Raw genomic sequence first — 14,628 nt, forward strand, 5'->3', positions numbered from 1 at the left:
AAAGAGTTTGATGTTCTCGTTGAAATTTTGCTCGCGAATGAAGATCATCGGTCGAGATATTTCCTTGGAAATGTTTTCAAGATAAATGTCTGCAATTTGGTTCTGCTCGTCGTTGATCAGGTCGAAATCCAGGTAAATGTAACTGTCTTCGTGTGTGAATAAGAGAGGATGGTTTTCTTTCGCAACGATGAGTTTTATTCCTCGAAGGGCTGCATAACAAGTGGCTGAATGAATGCTCGTGACTCGGATAGTATTGAGTGGATCGTTTTCATCAGCGAGTTTGGCTAGCCTACAGACTCCAGAGACATAGCATTGGACAGTATTAGATGTCGGCCAGTAATCGATTTGGCGATTGTTGACGTAGATTTCGTGGTCGTCATTGTTGATTGCAAGAGTTATTTCTGTCGGATCTTGAGAAATCGCTCCAGCCAAATTTTGAAGACGAGGAATATTGGTTTCGGACAAACCTTTCTGGAATTTCTTCACTTCTTCGTCTGTTATATCAGCTTCAGTCGAAAATTTCAGGTAGACCAAAACAAGCAACATTGACGGCAACGATGATTTATTCCAGAAATCGACATCAAGAAGCTTTTCTGGCTCCTTTTCTAAAGCAATGATCGCATTTTGTGCATTTTTCTTGCAAAGGTTGATCACTTCTGACTCAAATTTCTTGAAAAATGCGCCAAAGAACTGGGTCTTTGAGGAAAACAGGTTGTCGAATTTTAATTTTGTTTGATCTTTGAGCAGGACGGATTCGATATGCCAGCCTTCGCAGACTTCTCGGATATTGAAGTCGCATATTTCTGTGAAAAGAGTTGCTGAAATTGTGCTAAGCGTTCTTTTATTGAGCCCAAGAGGGATAAGTTTTAAGAGTTCTTGTTGAGGAATAAGTCGCAAAAGCTCATAATCATCGAGGTGCTTAGACAGGACGTTTTCTATTGACGGGACTTGAACATTGTTGATTTCGTCGGTTAGAAGTAAAACTTCGCTCGCATATTTGTTCTCAAAAAGCTTGAAAAGCCTCATTTTTTCTTCCAGAAACGCGTCGAAACCAACCAGTTTATACGTCGCGATCGCCTCTGCGATATTATTGATGCGGTAGATTTTCTCCAGCTTGTTTATGATCGTGCAGATTCGCTCGTGGATCAAGTGCGCTTCGACACACATGATTCGATCGAGATCGTCGTCGCCGAGGTGCTCTGCCCAGGTCAGCTGGACTTTCCAAGAGTTCGCATTTCTTCGGTATTCGTGCATTTGCTCGATTAGTTCTTCTAGCTGCGAGTCGAAATACAGCTCTTCGTTCTCTTGGTGCACTTCTCTCAGGACGACGGGGATGAAATCATGATCTAAGGACCTCTTTACTTTGTCCATTTCCAATTGAAGATTTTTCGCGCGATCTGCAGCAGCTAGAAGTCTGTTGCATATTTTCTGCTCTTTTTCGATTATTTGAGTTTCTTTGATTTTCGTCTCTTTCGGCGCTTTTTCTAATTTCAACACGCTCATGAATTGATTCCACTCTTTTTCTCGGAAATTGCTGCTGATGATTTTGACGACCAAGGCGACGACGCACTCCCAAAAATGGACCTTTTTAATAAATGGCTGTATTTGCTCCTTGATAAATGGCGTTTTCTTTATGTGACTATTCGTATATTCTTCGTTTTCTGCGTTTTGTGCTTGTTCCTCTTTTCGACTAAATAATACATCTGCATTGAAATTTTGTATCTCGCCAAGTTGCTCGTTTAAATTGTGCAAGGCGTCGCCAACGTCTTCGATAAGTAGCTGTAACTGCTTGTACGTGTCGTTGATTTTGCGCTGCTCGGCTAGTTTGAGTTCTCTGACGCTTTCGAGTTTGATGTGGCTTGATTGGACCGAGTTCCAGATTTGATAACATTGTTTCGTTAAAAATGCGCATTGAGGAGTGATGCTTTCGTAAGGCAAAGAGTGGCCCAGTGCTTCGATTCCTGCAGTTATATTCGAGTTCACTTCATTCAGCTGGCTAATTTCGTGATACCGTTCCAGGTAAAATCTCAGTTGTTTGCGCGAATACTCGTCGCTGGAATCGAGTGTTGGTTTCGTCGACAAATTCCCCATAACGTTATTTAACAATGTTTTTGTTTTCTTCTGAGTCTCGATGTAGCGCCGCTTGAGTTCATCTACCACGTGCTGTTTTGGATTCTTGAGCCCATCGACAGTATCGTCGACGTTTTTGTGGATTCCTGAGAAGAGATTCGCGATCTTTTCCAATTCTTGCTTGATCTCTTCGTTCATTTCAGGAATATGGCCCGAAATAAGAAGCAACAGCTTTATCTTCGCCACAGCCTCATCCCGACTTGCAACGATCTTGCCAATATCATTTGCGATTTGGTGAATTTTCTCATAGTTCTTCGTTTTTGCAAGTTCTTCGGCGAGATCGTCGGCGAGAGATGAAAAGTGGGAGATATAGTTTCGCATATGAAACTCGACCGAGGAGACGACTCGAACACGCATGGATTTGATCTTGGACTTCATGCCATTACAGTAGCCTTCTGTCGTGAGAATCGCAGTGCCGAAAATATGGCTCCTTCCGTCGAGAGATTCGATCCATTCATTGAACTCGGTAAAACTGCTATTCAAGAAGCCTGGGCCATCTGCATCGCGAAAGACGTTCTCCACAAATTTCTCCAAATCGAATTCCCACAAATACTTGGCAGCCTGATGATGCTGTGGAAGTTGGTGATCGACAAAAGATCTGAGCTCGCCAAAGCACTTGTGGATCTTCTCCATGATTTGGGAGATGAGAGCTTCGGAGGCGCCATCTGCAGCGATATTCGGCAGTGTTGACTCAAAGCTCTTCAAAATGTTCAGTGTGGAAGGTGAGGAGGTGGTGACAGCGTAATCCTGTTTGAATGGTCACAAATTTGAATTTATTTGAACAGCCCTAATATTTATGTTCTCAGCTTTTGACAAGTTACAGTATTTTTATCAGACCGTTTCCTGAGCTCGTTGAAGGGCCAGGCCGAAAATAGGGATCATGTCCGAAACATGAATTTTGAACATTTCTTCCCACTTTCCGATTTCAGGAATAAGTTCTGCTCCTTCAGCCGCTTGCTTCAAAGATACAATCGCCAGGTGATCCTGATTGATCGTATTCCAAATCTGCATGAGCTGTTTTCTCCTCGCTTCCACCAGCGCTGACTGGAGTCGCAATTTCGTATGCTCCACCAGTTTTGGATGATTCCTCAGCGCTCGCTCGAACCGCGCAAGTGTTGCCTGAGCGACTTGTAGGTTCTTGCGCAGTTTATGCCAGCTTTCTTGTTTGTTGCGCGGCGCCCGGTCCAGTTTTTGGACCGTCTCCTGGGCTTCAAGCACCAGGCGGTTTATACGAGTTAACGCAGTTGAGCAAATCATTGCTACCATGTGGTAAAGATTCTGCAGCGCATCGGCCAACTCGAGGTGGCAAAGGGTCGAAGCTTTTAAGAGTTGAAAAAAAAAATAATTTTTTGACTTATAATTTTTCGAAATTTTCCAACTTTTCCCTTTTTCGAAGCTCTCAAAGAGCCATCCTTTCGGCAGATGTGGGAGAAAATTGAGATCCTTCATCTCCTCAAAGAGCGACGAAACTGCCAAAATCGGTTGTGCCAACTCCACCTCGGACAAAATGTGATTTCTGCTGAGTAACGTTCTGTGCAACGAAACCCGCGCTCCGTCAGAAAACTGCCGCCACGCATGGAAAGCTTTTGCCTTTTTGAAGTTTTGGAAGAATTTTACTTTCTGCAGCGATTTGAATTTCCTGTATTGCTCGGCCCAGGCGGCGAGGGTGAGGAACTCAGCGTCGTCGGGGGAGGAATAAAGGACACCGTGGTTGGAGAAGAGCCAGAACTCGGAGGAGGAAATCACGTCTGGAACAGTTTCTATATTTTGGATTCTCTTTGCTGATTTCTTACCAGAGTAAATCTTAAGGGACCTGGGCGAGCAGCGCTGAGCCAAACTTCACGCGCTCGCCGTTCTTCTTAGAAATAAGATTTTTTGAAATTTCTTTTTGTAAATTATATCTCCAAATCTTCAGCTTTCTTTTCCGATTCTAAGTTTTTCTCTATCATTCTTGGTTGATGAGCTAGCGAGAAAATGAGAAGCCCAACTTCAAAAGGCATCAAGTCTTGGAGACTAAATTTTTTCTTCATGAAACTAGCACCATTGAAAAGAGCGTTAAATTCTGAACAGATCCCACTCCATCAGCTAAACTAAATCTGTACAAACTGGAGATATAGGCCAGATAAACAAGATAACTTAGCGCCCGCGCAGCGGGAATTATGTCCAGGAAGCCCAAAATAGCTAAATCGGAGCGTCCAGCCGCGCCGCGACCAGCTGCGCGCGCTAAGTAATTTTCTTAATCTGGCCTTACACGCCAATAAGTACGGACTTAGTTTAGCTGATGGAGTGGGATCTGTTCAGAATTTAACGCTCTTTTCAATGGTGCTAGTTTCATGAAGAAAAAATTTAGTCTGCAAGACTTGATGCCTTTTGAAGTTGGGCTTCTCATTTTCTCGCTAGCTCATCAACCAAGAATGATAGAGAAAAACTTAGAATCGGAAAAGAAAGCTGAAGATTTGGAGATATAATTTACAAAAAGAAATTTCAAAAAATCTTATTTCTAAGAAGAACGGCGAGCGCGTGAAGTTTGGCTCAGCGCTGCTCGCCCAGGTCCCTTAAAAAGATTTTGGGGTGAAACCTTTGTTATCAAGATAGTAAAAGGAATCCATTCCTATATCATAATGATTCGATAAAACTTCTCCAGCTGGATACTTCCTTTTTAGAAAAGCAAACCCAATCTGTTTCTGAAAGCCTGCTCGAGTAAAGAGCTTGAAGCATTCCATCCCGTCATGGCCAGGTTTGAGTGCCTGCGGAGATTTTCGCCCGCCGCCCATTCTTCTTCTCAGACACTAAAAAATCAATTTTTGACGGAATAATGATCATAAAACTTACATCTGCTGCTTTAGACGGGGTCAGATCATCTGGGAAAAGCGGCGGCAGTCGATCCCCAGCGGCTCGCTCGGCTGTCTGGTTTTCTGGCGGGCTCAGGCTCACGCCCGCGGCCTCCACCATCAATTTGAGCGACTGAAATATAAATAAAAATACAGTTATGTGTATGCAACTTTGTCAAATCAGCGGCCTTAGAACAAATATTGACGAATCTACAATTTTCGCCACGCATACGGATAATTTACATATGCACTTGTACTGTTAATTTTACAATCTCCAGGTAAACATGCTACTTGTTCAATACTCGTGGAGAAAATGGCCAGATTTGCTGTCTCAAAAGATTTTTGAGAATATCTAGATATTATCGTATATCAAGAAAAGTTAGAACAAAAAGGATGAAACCGTATGGTAGCTTGGTAAAATAAATAAAATAAGTTACCTGCTCCCATGGTGTTTCGAACTCGGCATATTCTGCGGCGACGCTTTTTTAGAGGGCGACATTTTGTCTCCGTGGATTTTGATAAGCCCTATCTCTAACCGAATTTTATAGAGGTCATGAAGATACAGACTCTATTTTTCTTGTTTTATAATTTCAAATTTGTTTAACCCCTTCCTTGCAGCAGCTTCTTCAAGTTGCGAGAGTTTTACTTGGCCAACAGTGTTCGCAGGTTCATACCGACTTTTGACAGCGTCGAGGCTTTTTGCGAGGATAGAAGTCTTCGGGTAATTTCGAACTCTCGGTTTTCCCGTCGGCATATTTCAATTTCACGAAGAATTTTTTCTCCGTTTTCTTCTTTCTTTAATTGCTCATAATTTTTCCCGAAATTGGTCTTCTTTCTTCCTCGGCTGCGCAGAAACTAATCTCTTGAAAAACAAACTCACTCCCCTCGGGCCATGTTCTAGAAAAATTCTGATTTTTAAGTTTTCTCCTCTGAGTAGGAGCTGAGAGCTGGGCGAAACTACTAACTCGATCCAAATCTAAACAAAAGCGAACGTAAAGCGCCAAAATTTGCGCTCCGCTCCAGCGATATTTTGATGTCTTGATGGGCCCTTGAGTGCCTTTACTTGCTACTGCTCCTTTTTCCCATGCTTTTGAGGGTTATTTTGCCTAGAACATTAGGCGTGATGCTGATTTTTAGAGCAGATAGATGTTTTGGTTGATTTTGGATAATTATTCAGGAAGCTGTCTTGAAATAATGGTAACCATAGAGATTGGTGAGTTATTGGAGCTACAGGAATTCATTATTCTCACGTAAAATAAGCAACCTGGACCCGAATTAGCCTTTGGAACATTTGAACCAAATCGGAACACTTCAACATGCAGTGCATGTCGTGCACGCAGACGATGTGAGAACATATCACCTGATCCACAACTCTCTCACAATAATTCGATCTTTTAAATTTTCACGAAATGAAGGTTCTTCCGACTCTTTTTGCTTTTTCTCTCGGACTAGATGATATTTCTTTGTCTGTTTTGATTCAGTCGACTGTCAATCGGTCAGTAAGATTATTATTATTATTAAAATTGTGTTGAAAAGATGTGCGACTTTGGGAACTTCTAAGGAAGCCTGTGTTGCAAATGTGCGAACACAAATTGTCTCGACATATTATATCCCTACAACTTGCTCTTTCGCCGAAAACTGGACAACAGTCGGGAAAAATTCAAAGTGGTGGGGCAAGACAGAAGGCTACGGAATCATCGGATGTGGAGATATTACAAACGCTGAAATCGACCAAGGCGTCTTCGACAGTTACGCGAACAATGGCTACATCAACTGCTGGGCCGCTGGATCAGGCCAAAAATACAATGATTGCGTAGTGGAAGAACTTGAAAAGGGCGCTCCGTGGATTTGCCCGGGCACTAGAACTGCGCATTTTCTCGTCGCCGAACCAGGTTTGCCATGATAAAAAATATCTTTTTTTTTTTCACGAAACAAAGGAACCGACATGTACTGGGATGGTCATGGCGGTGGATACTCGGGTACAAAGTACTTTGATACTGTCGGCTACTGCGTTGGAATTGATATCTAGTGAATATAATTTCACAATTCACCGCTCAAATAAAGAAATTGACAAAAGTAATTCGAAGTGTGTAAATTTTATTAAAAAAAAAAACAGTTTGTGAATGTTTAAGCTGCAAGGATGGTTTGTCGAATTAGAAAAGGTGTGACCAGCAAATTCCTTCTCCAATCGAGAGCGCTTTAAAAATCAGTTCATCTTCGAGCGAACCACAGATGAACTCGTCTTTTGACAGTTGCCAATCTCCATCCTGCAAAATAATCAAATACTGCTAGCTAATTAACTTAAGAACCAAATCATGCGCCTCAAAAAGGCGATCGACTCTGAGCTTGTGGTAGTGCTCACATTCTCCATCGAGATCTTCCTCGCCAAACATGCAAAGAATCGCTTCAAAAAGCTCCGTGACATCGCCATATGCAATTTTCCCTTCATTTCCATTATCGTAGATCTCAAATGCCACTTATAAATAAATATTTATCTTCCTAAAAAATAGCATTACGTTCGAGCTTATCATGCGGCTTTCCCTTGGAATGGAGAGACAGCGCTTGTAGAAACTCAAGAAACGTCAGTTCCTCTGTGTTTTTCTCGTCAAATGCGTTGAAAACGAAACTTATAAAAATATCATATTTTCCTTTTTTTCACGAACTTAGTGAAGGTCTCTGCATCGGAGTCAGGGAAGAACTCTTCATAAATCTCCATGAATTCTTTTCTTGTCAAAAAGGGTTAGCTTTCATCGATTGCTCTTATAAAAAAAACTGTCATAAAAACCCTACTCAGAACTTTTTTGTAACAGCTTCTTGGAAAACAGGACATGTACCAAATCTTGATCTCATCAATAGTCCACAAGGTTTTTTCGGCCAAGTCTCTCAGTTTTTCTGGAGAAAGAGTTGATTTTTGTGCTCCCATTTTTCTCCTGTGGCTTTTCGAGTCTCTTCGTGCTTATATTGCCCTGCGAAATAATGAACCCTAATAACTGTCAGTTGAAAAAGTAGGTTACTCTTGAGAAATCCGCCGTTCAAGATTTACCGTATTTTAAGGAAACAGTTTTGGCAAATTGCCGGTCTTTGATGAGTTCTCCAGATTTACTGGGAAATCCCCGTAACCAGCTTCAAAATAAACCCTTCGACTGTACTTTTTGCTTATAATATTTATTATTAGAATATTGCACATGATCAGAAGATAAATGTACAGCGCATGAGAAATAAAAATAGTTAAGAAACGAAAAAAGGAACTGTGCTCACCAGTAGGAAGATCGGGTAGAATTGAAATGAAGAAAGTAAGTATATATTTTTGCGGTTTGAAGGGGCTAGAGTTTGTTTTTTCAATAAGTGTAATAAAGCTAGTCTATTTTAGTCGGCTTTTCGCGCTCCTAGTTTCATTGCTCCTGATTTTTTCATTGCGCGTTTTCTAAATGAAAAATATTTAGAACGATCTTTATGTTTGAAATTTTACTTTTCATTCTCAGCTTTTCTCGCCGCCAGTTTCGCCTCCCTTTCTGCCTTTTTCTTTGCTGCGGCTGAGGTGGCCCCTGATTTCGAGGAACTGTTCCAATTATCCGTATCCCAATCATCTCCGGCGCCCCATCCGCTATTGTCGTCATTAAAACCAGAGTTGAGGCCTGTGTTGCTGGTCTTCCTTGCACTTGTCTTCGAAACTTGCTTAGTAACTGATTTTTTCACGGGGATTATGGGTTTCGCAGGCGCATTCCAATCATCACCCCAGTCTGCATCCTCATCGTCAAGCTCTTCCGCGCCCCATCCTTCAGGGTGAAAATACATTCATACAGAAAATTGGAAAAGATGAAATTCAATTCAAATCAAAATCAACAATGATTAAAAGAATCTTGTGCGAAAACAGTGAGTTCGTGCTTGTGTTAAAAGTCCATGCAAAGAGGGTTAAAATGTATGAAAATTCAATTCAATTATTAGAGCGAATGTTAATTTCACGCCCTTACCCCATCCATTGCCTTCATCTTCCGATGCTTCTTTCGTTTCTGGAACGATGGCGTCCCAATCGATTTGATTTGGCTCCTTTTTCTGAAGCTTCATTCCTCCACTGGAAGAAGTCTTTGGCTTCGGCGGGGGAGTAGATTGGGCTGCTTGCTGATGACTCGTGCCACTAACAACGATTTCTGTTGGAACTTCTGGAGCGGCAGGGCCGGCTTCAGGGCCTTTCTTGAGCTTAGAAGCGGCGGCAGTAGCAGCAGCCATTGTCATGTTCATTGCCGCAGAGGCAGCCCATGAGCCCCAGCCTGAAGCGGCTGAAGCATTGTCGGAAGAAGCACTTGTTGACGAGCTACAATTAGTTCTCAAAATAATTGCAATCAAAGGGGTTTTAAACTGTTCGAACTGTTCCTGACTCCTCCAGTTTTATTTGGGGTCGCCTGTCTCGCTTCTTTTGGCAAGTACTGAGCAGCTTCTTCTGGATCATCCGAAATAATCTTCAGTTTCTTTACAAAAGTTGCCAAAACTTCAAATCCCGAATCCCGGACCATCTTTTCCGCGTCACATAAAGACTGTGAGACAGCCGGAATGATTCTTTGAGCAATTTCTTGTGGCGTATAAATTTCTGAGTTTTCCATCATTGCTTTCAACCCAGCTGATCGAGCGGGAGGGAAAGGATCCTTCAGAGCTCGCGCGAAGGCGGAGAGTGCAACTTTTTGACGAGTTTCTTTGTTCAGATATTTGAGGATCTTCCCTAGGCAGATTGTGGTGTTAGTTCGGATAGGGCCCTGGTCATCTTTGGCTTGAAGTTGAGCGAAGTGAGTCATGAGTTTCGTGTTGAGATTCTTGTCGTCGAGTTTGTCAGCAATGTGAAGAATGGACTAAAAAGGGATAGGGAATGATTTGAAGGAACAAAGATTACTTTGACTGTAGCTTCACGAATGAGAGGGGCAGAGTCGTGGAAACCAGCGGATAAGGGTACGAAAATTTGGTTGTTGATGACATCTTTTTTGAGGTGGATAACAATGTGCTCGATTTGGCGAAGAAGAGCTATTCTCGTCGCTCGATCACTGGACGAAAACATTTTCACTAGACACGGGACGATTTTCTCCTAAAATAAGTTAGGCGGCGAAAATGGATTGAAAACGGACCTGATATTCACTTTCTTCAAGCAATTGGCCAAGTTTGAAAATCGGCCCGAGCGCTGCAGCTCCCGCATCTCCGAACTGATAGGCATTGAGTAAAATGGGCAGAATTTTAAACCGAGCATAGTCTTTAGGAAAGTGGTCTAAATTCTTTCCCAGTCGTTCGAGAAAGGCCGTTCGGATATCTGCGTCTTTGATTTGCAGTTCGCCCAAGAAAAGGTTACAATCGACGAACATGTTGTCCATGAACTGTTTTCGCTCACGACAATTGCTGATGAATGTTTCTGGATTGGGTCGTTTCTGAGGATTTGCGGAAACGAGCTCGGCCCAGTGAGGCAGGAGATTCTTGGGTATCCTTCCGACGTCTCTTAGCGAGTTTGCAGTGTGCATCGTTCCATTAAAAGACTCCCAAATCAGACAACCAAGCCCCCACATATCAGAGGACCATTTACAACTTCTTTTTCGAGATGCCTTCTCTGGTGGGTCGTATTTTTCAAGCCCGTGGGAAACTTTGATAGGAGGAGAGTCGTTTTCTCCAAACATGTAATCGAGGCCCATTAGTTTCCATTCACCAGCTCGATCTACGTAAATCGACGACATGCACACATTGTTGTGTATTAAATTGCAGTTGTTGACGAGAAAACTGTTCAGGATTTTCAAGATTCACTCTTCCATAATTCCAAGAGTAGAAAAACCCGTTCCTGAGGCCGGCAACAACCTGATGAAGACCCCAAGCAATGGCCATGCCAATTTCTGTCTCGTCATCGAGCTTTTCAAGATAGCTCGAGAGTGGGATTACAGGCTCTGTAACGATGTAGATCGCTTTTTCGGATTCCAGACAATCTTGAAAAAGACTGAAAAAGAAGCTCGATTTCGGACAGAGTTACCGATGTATGTGACGATATTCGGATGGCGCAGGGTCTTTATCCTCTTGAGACAATTCTTAGCAACTTCAGTTGTGACATCGGAGCCAGTCTTTGGATCGTAGTTGAAGACAGAAACTTTCGTGTGTGGCGCCTTTTTCAGCTTGCCTTCGTGAATCGTCCAAATCGACTGGGCCGCGTCGAGGCCGGGAATTCTCTCGCCAACTTCATAGGCGAAAGAAGCCGTGGGATCACGAGTTAAAAGTCCTGATAGATACGAAGTCATCTGCAAAACATTTTTTTAGTGAAAGTGGACTTGTATTCACGAGATTTTTATTTTTTGACTTTTTCAAGTTGAAATGTTGGCAGTTAACAAAAACACTTTTATTTCTTCTTTTCGGCTTCTTTTCTCGCCTTTGTCAGCTAAAACAATCATCAGGAAATGAAGATGAAAGCTTGACTTTACCTTTGCCACGGGATCATCATCAGAATCTTCGTCCGAGGAGCTGGAACTATCCGACGAACTAGAGGAACTCGAGCTACTGGAGCTGCTGCTGGAGCTTTCCGCTGGTAATCCTTTCTTGATTCGCTTTTCGCGGATCTTCTGTGCGATTTTTTCATCCTGCTTTCTTTTCAGTTCTTTTTTCAACTCTTTCGTTCGCGAATCTCTGGAATAACTGTCAATAAAAGGAAAACAGGGGTAGATTTTACCGCTGGAGGTATTTTCGTTTGTTCGAGCATTCGTAAGACCAGTGGCCGTAGTCGAGGCATTTTTGGCATCTGACATTGCTCTACAAATTTGATAAAATGTCTATTAGAATTAAATAGGGCTAACTTATTTATAGAATATATTGTCAATATAAAACCTTGTTGGTCTCTTTTTGTCGTCTGAGCAAAGTATTGACCCAGTGCGGCCTGGATCCTCCCGACATAACAATTATCGAAAGCCACCTGAATTTAAACACTTTCATCCACTTTGTAAATTACTTGTTTTTTCTTGAGGATAACTGGCAAATATAAGACAAATATAATAAGTAACGCAGAAATACGCACAACTTGGCAAAGGCAGTAAATGATCAGTCTACAGAAAGTAAATGAATGAACTTATTCAATTATTTAATTTTTCAATTTAGAGAATGGAACTCAAATTTTTGCTTCATTTTTTGTAGATTATAAAGCGCTTATTAAATTATAATATTTTAATAAAATATAGTGATATTTATTTAGTTTAAATTAGAATAGTTTTTAAGTGCGTAATAAATTGAAATTGTGGAAAAAGTAAAGATACAACGATAGATATGTTTTGTTTGTTGTTGTTTGAAGAAGTAAGGCCTGAAAACAAAATAGAGAAAGAAAGAAAGTTTAAAATTTCAAATCATAGTCGCGCGGTTTTGCGAATTGAAATATTTTTGGATGCAAGTTGGATAACGATATCAGCGATCGGCTCAATCGTCTGCTGCGGAAGGGTAGAGCCAAAAATGCGGCTCAATCGTTGAGAACCGAGATTTTCTCGGACTTCGTGGGTCAACTCGATTCCTGCCTTTTCCGCAAGGATCATCAGTGTAAGTTCTATGAAAAAGGTTATTCAGGGAAAAGGGGAAGATTTGCTTACGTGGGAAAGCAGTGGTAAGCCTCTTGATTTTCGTCATTTTGTCAGAGAATGAATCTGCTCGTTTGGCCTGCCGTTTTGCTTTCCTCTTTCGCCGAGCAGACATTTCATGGAGATTTTCTGGGCTTCCAAGATCTGCTCGAGTATCTTCACTAAGATTGCGGAACCAAGGTTCTATGAAAGATCCATTACAATCAGAAAATAAAACTGCAATTAACTTTTTAACGCTTCTGTAGCCGACAAACGGGTTTTCGGATTCAGTCGTAAAAGACCGTCGAGAACTTCAAGCGCATCAGGTGGGAGGGCACAGAATTGCTCGGCAATTTTCCTTCTTGGCTTTGGGTGAAAACGAGTGATGAGAGGAGTGACTAGAGTTTTGAAGTGTTTGTAGTGGATGATTTCAGGCCATGCGGCTGGATCTGGAATGCCGCACAGTTTTGAAATGACTTCAAGTTGAGCGACGTCTGTTGAAGCCTGGGAAATTATTTTAGCGAATTTTTCAAATCAATTGATAAATGATTTAAAATCTAACCTGGAAGACCGGTTTTCGTTGATACATCTCTCCCAAAATGCAGCCAGCGCTCCACATATCAATTTTGCCAGTATATCTGTCATCTCCGACCAAAAGCTCAGGCGGCCTGTACCAAAGTGTTATCACTTTATTGGTAAAAGGCCGTGAATCTGTTGGTAGACAAATTCGCGCGAGTCCGAAATCTCCGAGTTTGACACTTCCGTCTTTTGCGATCAAGATATTTGAGCATTTCAAATCGCGGTGGAATACGTCGTTCGCGTGACAATATTCCAACCCAAGAAGAATTTGATAGAAGAGTTTCTGAAACAGTTTTAGCGAGTGATCTAGTAAAGACAGCTACCTTTATCTGGTCTGATTTCAGCGGAGCGTGCTCAATGATCCCCGTCAAATCATTATCAACGAATTCGAAGACGAGAAAAAAGGATGACAGGTCTTTTGCCTGAACAACAGTCTTTAGGTCAACAACATTCCGATGATTTAGCTTGGACAAAAGCTTCACTTCTCGTATCGCTGTAATCGGGAAGCCTTCCTTTTCCCTATCCATTCGGACCTTACGAATTACAAGTAAATAATTGTAGAAATTATTGCTTGTCACCTTTTTGAGGGCGACCAAAGACTTAGTTGATTTGCACTCGCCCCTGAAAACTTGTCCGAACGTTCCCTCTCCGATAATTGCATCCAGTCGATAATTATCTACGCATTCAAGCGGATCTTCGATAGTCAAATCCTTCCTGCTTCCGCAAATAGAAGGAATGGATGTTAAAGTCGGTCTTCTTTCACCTAGGGTTCGGCGAATTCCGTCGAAAACGTTTTCAGTTGGCCTCTGGAGCTTTCTAGAGCTTCTCCTGGAAACAGCCTTCGACGATGAAGAGGGTTTCACTGTCGAAGAGGAACTACTAGCAGTACTCGAGACAGTAGCATCAGAAGAAACGCCGAGTAACTCGCTTTTTGGCGAATTAGAATTTGACGAGCAGGCGCCTAGAGAATGTTCTTTTACTTTCCGCTTTCTACTTGAAATGGTCTTGGATCTTGAATTCTTTAAAATTGCCTTGACTCGTAATCTTGTGGGCCGCGAAATCTTGGGTCTTGATCCTTTTTCTATCGAGCTTGAGATTGTACCTTTTTGAAAATTGCTTCTGTAGTCCTTGGGCGTGCCCTTGGAGTTGGCCAGCTTGTCTTTCCCGGGAGTGGTGACTTTGGGCGATTTGGAATCGCAAACGGCGTATTTCAACCCGTTCAGCTCCTCCATGATACTTTGCCTGCGCTTATTGTTGCTGTAGTCTAGTCCAAGTGCAGAAAGAGGGTCGAAGACATCAGCCATCTGTTCTTGTGGAATCACAGCGCCCGTCATTCCGGGTTGAATTTTCGCAGCTGCGGGTTGAGCCGAACTACTTGGGCTTTTGCCAAGAAGCGTGGAAATTGAAAATTTTTTCGGCTGGGCTTCGTGCCACCATCTCTCGATTAGGACGGAATCCTCTTCAGAAAGCCGCAACGACTGGATTAAAAGCTTTGGGCTGTTCTTGAAGTCGCTTTTGGAGAGAAGCTTTCAGGAGGGATA

The 14,628-nt window shown here is 42.3% G+C and overlaps 5 protein-coding genes across 5 annotated transcripts; 1 reads left to right on the forward strand and 4 right to left on the reverse strand.

Annotated features, from left to right (window-relative positions):
- The first annotated feature begins 6,346 nt into the window (after nucleotides 1-6,346).
- Nucleotides 6,347-7,024, forward strand: LOC145704396 (uncharacterized). Its single transcript, XM_081781844.1, has 3 exons — nucleotides 6,347-6,456; nucleotides 6,498-6,853; nucleotides 6,899-7,024. Exons 1-3 carry the CDS (start codon nucleotides 6,371-6,373, stop codon nucleotides 6,988-6,990), a joined length of 534 nt encoding a protein of 177 aa, XP_081637970.1. The 5' UTR covers nucleotides 6,347-6,370; the 3' UTR covers nucleotides 6,991-7,024.
- A 90-nt stretch (nucleotides 7,025-7,114) lies between these two features.
- Nucleotides 7,115-7,884, reverse strand: LOC145701901 (neuronal calcium sensor 1-like). Its single transcript, XM_081779114.1, has 4 exons — nucleotides 7,796-7,884; nucleotides 7,478-7,587; nucleotides 7,271-7,437; nucleotides 7,115-7,228 (listed from the first exon to the last, which is right to left on the reverse strand). Exons 1-4 carry the CDS (start codon nucleotides 7,882-7,884, stop codon nucleotides 7,115-7,117), a joined length of 480 nt encoding a protein of 159 aa, XP_081635240.1.
- Nucleotides 7,885-8,112: 228 nt separating this feature from the next.
- On the reverse strand, nucleotides 8,113-9,269 carry LOC145705897 (uncharacterized). Its single transcript, XM_081783396.1, has 3 exons — nucleotides 8,933-9,269; nucleotides 8,431-8,737; nucleotides 8,113-8,385 (listed from the first exon to the last, which is right to left on the reverse strand). The coding sequence occupies exons 1-3, from the start codon at nucleotides 9,198-9,200 to the stop codon at nucleotides 8,328-8,330; spliced, it is 633 nt and encodes a 210-aa protein (XP_081639522.1). The 5' UTR covers nucleotides 9,201-9,269; the 3' UTR covers nucleotides 8,113-8,327.
- A 32-nt stretch (nucleotides 9,270-9,301) lies between these two features.
- LOC145701902 (N-terminal kinase-like protein) lies at nucleotides 9,302-11,219 on the reverse strand. Its single transcript, XM_081779115.1, has 5 exons — nucleotides 10,954-11,219; nucleotides 10,762-10,909; nucleotides 10,073-10,709; nucleotides 9,844-10,032; nucleotides 9,302-9,802 (listed from the first exon to the last, which is right to left on the reverse strand). The coding sequence occupies exons 1-5, from the start codon at nucleotides 11,213-11,215 to the stop codon at nucleotides 9,302-9,304; spliced, it is 1,737 nt and encodes a 578-aa protein (XP_081635241.1). The 5' UTR covers nucleotides 11,216-11,219.
- Nucleotides 11,220-11,640: 421 nt separating this feature from the next.
- On the reverse strand, nucleotides 11,641-14,610 carry LOC145705896 (cyclin-dependent kinase 9-A-like). The gene is made up of 8 exons (XM_081783395.1): nucleotides 14,190-14,610; nucleotides 13,666-14,048; nucleotides 13,411-13,620; nucleotides 13,071-13,370; nucleotides 12,757-13,012; nucleotides 12,542-12,712; nucleotides 11,796-12,498; nucleotides 11,641-11,720 (listed from the first exon to the last, which is right to left on the reverse strand). The coding sequence occupies exons 1-7, from the start codon at nucleotides 14,419-14,421 to the stop codon at nucleotides 12,305-12,307; spliced, it is 1,746 nt and encodes a 581-aa protein (XP_081639521.1). The 5' UTR covers nucleotides 14,422-14,610; the 3' UTR covers nucleotides 11,641-11,720; nucleotides 11,796-12,304.
- Nucleotides 14,611-14,628: the final 18 nt, after the last annotated feature.

The sequence above is a fragment of the Oikopleura dioica genome, chromosome PAR, assembly GCF_907165135.1.
Source record: "Oikopleura dioica chromosome PAR, OKI2018_I68_1.0, whole genome shotgun sequence".
In the NCBI taxonomy this organism is placed as follows: domain Eukaryota; kingdom Metazoa; phylum Chordata; class Appendicularia; order Copelata; family Oikopleuridae; genus Oikopleura; species Oikopleura dioica.

Bases quoted from the DNA above. Each gene is read 5' to 3' on its own strand.
- LOC145705896 (XM_081783395.1), bottom strand. From the start codon at position 14,421: ATGACGGGCGCTGTGATTCCACAAGAACAGATGGCTGATGTCTTCGAC. The intron at 14,049-14,189 runs GTACAATCTCAA...AACATTCTCTAG, and splicing joins CAGAAGCAATTTTCAAAAAG to GCGCCTGCTCGTCAAATTCT. The intron at 12,499-12,541 runs GTAAGCAAATCT...CCTTTTTCATAG, and splicing joins GCTTACCACTGCTTTCCCAC to AACTTACACTGATGATCCTT.
- LOC145705897 (XM_081783396.1), bottom strand. From the start codon at position 9,200: ATGAACATGACAATGGCTGCTGCTACTGCCGCCGCTTCTAAGCTCAAG. The intron at 8,738-8,932 runs GTAAGGGCGTGA...TTCACCCTGAAG, and splicing joins AGATGAAGGCAATGGATGGG to GATGGGGCGCGGAAGAGCTT. The intron at 8,386-8,430 runs GTAAAATTTCAA...TTTTTCATTTAG, and splicing joins AGAAAAGCTGAGAATGAAAA to AAAACGCGCAATGAAAAAAT.
- LOC145704396 (XM_081781844.1), top strand. From the start codon at position 6,371: ATGAAGGTTCTTCCGACTCTTTTTGCTTTTTCTCTCGGACTAGATGAT. The intron at 6,457-6,497 runs GTCAGTAAGATT...TGTGTTGAAAAG, and splicing joins ATTCAGTCGACTGTCAATCG to ATGTGCGACTTTGGGAACTT. The intron at 6,854-6,898 runs GTTTGCCATGAT...CACGAAACAAAG, and splicing joins TTTTCTCGTCGCCGAACCAG to GAACCGACATGTACTGGGAT.
- LOC145701902 (XM_081779115.1), bottom strand. From the start codon at position 11,215: ATGACTTCGTATCTATCAGGACTTTTAACTCGTGATCCCACGGCTTCT. The intron at 10,910-10,953 runs GTAACTCTGTCC...GTCTTTTTCAAG, and splicing joins GAATATCGTCACATACATCG to ATTGTCTGGAATCCGAAAAA. The intron at 10,710-10,761 runs GTTTTTCTACTC...AATCCTGAACAG, and splicing joins GTTGCCGGCCTCAGGAACGG to TTTTCTCGTCAACAACTGCA.
- LOC145701901 (XM_081779114.1), bottom strand. From the start codon at position 7,884: ATGGGAGCACAAAAATCAACTCTTTCTCCAGAAAAACTGAGAGACTTG. The intron at 7,588-7,795 runs GTACATGTCCTG...TATTTTTATAAG, and splicing joins ATTGATGAGATCAAGATTTG to TTTCGTTTTCAACGCATTTG. The intron at 7,229-7,270 runs GTTCTTAAGTTA...ATTATTTTGCAG, and splicing joins TTTTTGAGGCGCATGATTTG to GATGGAGATTGGCAACTGTC.